At 40.7% G+C, this 5,229-nt stretch overlaps 1 protein-coding gene across 2 annotated transcripts in view; it reads left to right on the top strand.

The window, feature by feature from the left end:
• The window catches only part of Klhl13 (kelch like family member 13), a 260,780-nt gene that overhangs the window by 79,501 nt on the left and 176,050 nt on the right, over positions 1-5,229 (top strand). Inside the window, exon 2 of one of the 2 annotated variants that reach the window (XM_004645684.2) lies at positions 2,476-2,549. In XM_004645684.2, the coding sequence (XP_004645741.1) occupies positions 2,500-2,549 (50 nt within the window). In that variant the 5' untranslated portion in view covers positions 2,476-2,499. Of the gene's footprint in view, positions 1-2,475; positions 2,550-5,229 lie in introns of those variants that run through there. The other variant, XM_023706031.1, reaches the window with a different exon arrangement.

Below are 5,229 nucleotides of genomic sequence, written 5' to 3'. Positions count from 1 at the left end.
TCATTGATGCCTATTAGTCTCACATTGTTCATCTTTGCATCATCTTGCAGGTGATGGATTATTCTTTCCTGCATCCTCGTTGTTTTTAAGCGGTTCTTTCTTACCTTTTCACTAGCTGCACCAGCATCTTCAAGATCTGAAACTTTGTCTTTACTTTCATTTAAACGGTTTTGCAAACTTGTGATAGAGATTTTCTTTTCCTCTATTCCTCTTTGATTCTGCTTCATGCGATCTATTTCTTTCCTGTGTTGCTCATTCAAGGAATCCGTCATTTTTCTAATCTCCTCTATATTTTTTATCAATATCTTCTTTTTTTTTGTTTTTTAGGGGCAGGCCCCCCCAATATCTTCTTTAGAAGCAGTATAAATTCTTTCACTCCAGTGTTGTTTTTCAGATTGCATTTCCTCCCTATGTTTCTGTGCTTGCTTCTTCACTTAAATGCTATGAGTTCTGAGAATTATTTTTTATTACAGAAAAGAATTCCGCTGAGTTCCTCTATAACTTTCTGCTATTGCTTATTTACTATCGACGCTATTAATTCATGCATTTGAGCCAAGCTTGTGTCCTCTGTAATCGTTCTGGGTGGGCACTGGGTTTCCTCTATATGTTTTTGTATTTGATTCTTTACTGCAGATGTTATTAATTCAGGGATTTCTTTTTTTTATTTTCAATCTGAGTTCCTTTATATCTTTCTGCAGCTGTTTCTTTATTTTAGAAGCCGTTGATTCATTGCTTTCGGCTGTGTGATTACCAATTTGTTCTGTGTTAGTGTCCTCTGCACTTGTTACACTTGTGCTTGAGTTCTGAGGTTGCATTTTGTTCCTTCTCATCATGTTGTGTAGCACTGTCTTCTGACCTTTGTTGTAGATCTTTGTTGCGGTTATAACCTTAGCACATACTGAAGTTCAGGTGCAGATCTACAAAGTTTGGATTTATCCAGCTGTGCCTGGCTTGGTTCTGGCTGCTGTGCTCAGTTCCTTCCTGCTGCTGCCCTTGGGGGTGAGCCTGTTGTGCCCCTCTGGCAAGATTTTCTGCCTCTGGACTAGCTGGGTGGTTCTATCCTCTACACTCTCTGCAGTGATTGCAGCTGAAGGGTTTTACCTCAGCCCTGTATGGCAGGCCTAAGCTGAGCCTGGAGGGGACACAGTGAAGTTGCGGGGAGAGGCAGCTCTCCCACACACTCACCGGGCCTGGGCCCGGACTGGATCTGGGGCTTCCCAGAACGTGGCAGAAATTCCTACCCTGTGTGCAGGGTGTGTGCAGGTACTACGGATTAATGGGGGGCTTCCCAAGGGGGTGGAAGAGGGTTTCACCCATGCTGAGCCTGGGCTGGAACCAGTAGTAAGTCCCACTGGCGAAGTGTAGGTGGAAGCTCTCCCACACACTCACCAGGTCTGGGTTAGTACTGAGTCTGGGGGTTCTGGGAACGCGGCAGAAATTCCTACATGGTGGGCTGGATGTGGGAGGTGCTGCAGAGTGGTGGGGGCAGTCCCAAGGGGTTGGAGGAGGGTCTCACCCGTGCTCTGCCTGGTCTGGGACCAATATTAGGTCCCGCAGGCGCAGGGTAGCAGGAAGCTCTCCCACACACTCACAGGGCCTGGGTTAGGATTGGGTCTGGGGGTTCCTGGAACATGGCAGAAATTCCTACTCGGTAGGTGGGGTGGGGAAGGTGCTATGGAGTGGTAGGGGGCGTCCCAAGGGGGTGGAAGAGGGTCTCTTTCATGCTGCACCTGGGCTGGGACCAATAGTAGGTCCCGCCCAGTGAGTTTATAATATGGAAATTTTTATTGGGACTTCCCTAGACCTGGAAATTTGGGTGCAAGGGGTATTGTTTGATCCAAAGGGATCGAATAGCTCTGTTTTCAGCTTGACATGACTGTATCCATCGTGGTTGTAATTACCTTTATGCATTCTAGGTGACCTTGGCATCTATCTCAAGCCCATAGGCACAAAGTTATTTACATAGCCAGCCAAGTAAATTTTGCTGGACACAGATTTTCGGAATGTTCTTTAGCTAATGTTGAACATGATAGTGTTTTAGAAACACCAAGTGCATTCCAGGTGTTTGTGATCTATCTTAGTTTAGCTTTCTCAATACACTTCTTGCTCTTGCTTTGGGGTGTGTCTTGGTTACTTTTCCTTTGTTGCTGAGAAAAAATACTTGATGTTAAGATTTAAGGAAGGAAAAGTTTATTTAGCACACAGTTTGTGGAGGTTTCAGTCCATATTTGGTTGGCTCTAAGGCAGTGTGACACATAGCAGAGGCACAACATATAATGGCTGCGGAAAACAGCAAAACAAGGAGCAAAAAAATTCACTTTCTTAATTTTCATAAGATATAGTATGGAAATTAGGTGCATGGGTGTATATTTCCCTTTAATAATGAAATATAAAAATACTACCAAAGTAGCAAAAGTTTGATAGTTCCAATATTGATTTTCATAGTAAATATTGGCTTCTTTTCCTCTTGAACAGGTCATTATCCAGCTGTTAGCGGTGATGGATCATCTACACAGAGGAGAATTGGCTGCTGCAATACTCCGTAACCGGTATATTTAGGAAAACAATTTACCTTATAAATTGTATCTCTCTTACCTAGTTCTACACTTAACATAGCTGTCACTCAATAAGTATTTGTTACATGCCTAGCATAATATTAGAAGTATTTAGTATATAAGTGAATAAGAGAATGGCTGAGTAATTAATAGAATAAAGAGGATGTTAGTAAGTGAATGTCCTGAGCTAATGAAAAAAGAAGAGGTTATAATTGGAAAATAGGATTGCTATAATTTGTGAACACCTAGTATTTAGTACATGGAGATCTTGATATTTAGTTTTGGGTTTAAAAGCACATCTGTTGATATATACAGATTGTATATAGCTAAATAATGGATGTTGCAATGACCTGCTTTTTAAAAAATAAGACACTTTATTTGAAAGAAACACAAAATTGAAAGGAGACAGAAAGCTACTTTCGGCAAATAAAGCAGCAGGCATTAGAAGTGAAAGATACTGGGGGGCCTGCCTATCAGCTCAGTTGTATAAGTGCTTGTTTAAGCAAAGTAGTCATGTTCAGGATTCTGTGGTTTGATCTTCACATACTCCTGCCTTACGAGATCTGCCCTTAAGGCATCCTGAGCCGGCCAAAAAAATCACAAAAAAACAAATCCTTCTGAACTTCTAAGTGCCAGCCAAATAGCTCAGCAGATTGAAGAACCTGTAAGCAGGTGCTGGAGCAGGGGATTGGATCCTTGGGCCTGCGGAGCCAGCCCCGCCCCCAGGGCACACTGAGACAGAGATTGAGACGGGGCATGTTGGCATGCGCCTGTAATCCCAGCTCTTGGGAGGCTATAAACAGGCAGATCACTGTGAGTCCGATCTAGTAGTGAGACCCTGAACACCCTGTAGACCCTTCCCTAAAATACAAAAAAAAAAAAAAAAAAAGTGAAAGATCCCTCAACCTCACTCTTTAAAACAGGATTGCCTATGATTGTGTGCAAATTTCTTTTCATAAAAATTGACATGAAGATTTCTCAGGGATTTGCTCTGAGAGATTTAGTGTTTCTTATAGAATTTAAAATTTGTGCGGGGCTGGGGAGTTGGCTCAGTGGAATGAGCGCTTCCCTGGCAAGTGCAAGGGCCTGAGTTCAATCCCTGGTTCCGCAAAAAAAAAAGAAAAAAATAAGATAAAATTTGTGGTTTAAAGAAACTCATTCTTGTTATTGCAGTTGAGAATAAATATCTCATAGTCATAGTAGCATTAATTATACAGTTTGGATGATGCATTAGTGTTTAAGTGGTCAGTATTCTGGCTTGCTAGAAGTTCTGTACTTTCATTTCTTTATTTGTGAAGTAGAGCTATTTAAAAGTACCAAGGATTACAGTGCCTGCTTAGGCAGAGCGTAGCCGCCGGGGTTTGATCCCCAGCATGCTGTGCCAGCAAACCCCTGGGGCTTGCTGAGATGGTTACTGAGACTGGGCATGGTACACACTCCTGTAATCCCGGCGCTTGGGAGGCTGAAAACAGGAGGATTACTATGAATCTAGTCTGTGTAGTGAGACCCTGTACTAAATACATAAAAAATTAAAAAGAAAATAAAGTACCCACACATATACTTGTGCACAATATACAGTACTGACAATGATAAATGATTAACTGGTTTATATGTTTATTTTATTTTTATCATAAGATTGTTGTAAAGATTAAGTGTGGTATTGGGTATGTGTGTAGGTAAAGTAACTGTGTGTGGTGTGTGTCTGTAAAGAGCACAGAAGGGAACATACTTGGCAAATAGTAAGTGGTGCATAATTTCACTTATTATTGAAATGTCAATGTGGGACTTAAATTATTTTAAACTGTAGTGTAGCCAGCATTATATAACATTTCCATCAACAAATGACTACATAGACAATATTGTCCTATAAGATTATAATAGAGCTGAAAGTTCCTATCACCTGATGATGTAGCCATTCTCACATCAGGGGAATGACTTACTCATGCATTTAGGGTGATACTCATATAAAGAAACCTACTGTGCTGCCTGTTGTATGAAAGTATAAGGCATATACTTGTGCACAATATACAGTACTGACAATGATAAATGATTAACTGGTTTATATGTTTATTTTTATCATGTTTAGTGTGTATTACTACTATACAAATTCTTTTGCAGTAAAATATTTTGTGTCACACTGGCAGCAGATTTACACATCATGTGTTCATTACGTCTCATCATTCCATCAGGATAGGAGACCACGTGGAGTGATGGACCTATACCATCTAGGTTTGTGTATATGCACTCTCTGTGTGCACACAACGAAGAAATCACCTCATACTGCATTTCACAGGACCTATCCTCATCATTAAAGGATGCATAATATGCTTATGTTTCTGTGTTCTGAAGTACTTTAAAACACAGGAGTGTTGTACGAGGAAAAGGATGGGAAAGGATGAATTAGGAAAAGAACATAAAATCACTGTTATTTGGCAGATATTATAGAATGAATTTCACATAATAATCTGGTTGAATATATGAAGGGTGCCTGTTTGTTGAAATATGTACTGTTACCTAGGCAAGGGGCTTTAATATAAGACTTGGTGAAAGATACAGACAGCAGGAAAATCATAACAAGCATAATATGTGGTCATGTTGGCTGAAGAGAAAGTAGAGTGGAGGACATGTTGAATTTCTTGCTACATGTATCAGTGGCACCATTTTTGGCTATATA

The sequence above is a fragment of the Octodon degus genome, unplaced genomic scaffold (assembly GCF_000260255.1).
Source record: "Octodon degus isolate 3935 unplaced genomic scaffold, OctDeg1.0 scaffold00236, whole genome shotgun sequence".
In the NCBI taxonomy this organism is placed as follows: domain Eukaryota; kingdom Metazoa; phylum Chordata; class Mammalia; order Rodentia; family Octodontidae; genus Octodon; species Octodon degus.
Note: the sequence above shows the minus strand (reverse complement) of the source record. Positions and strands in the feature narration are given on the sequence as shown.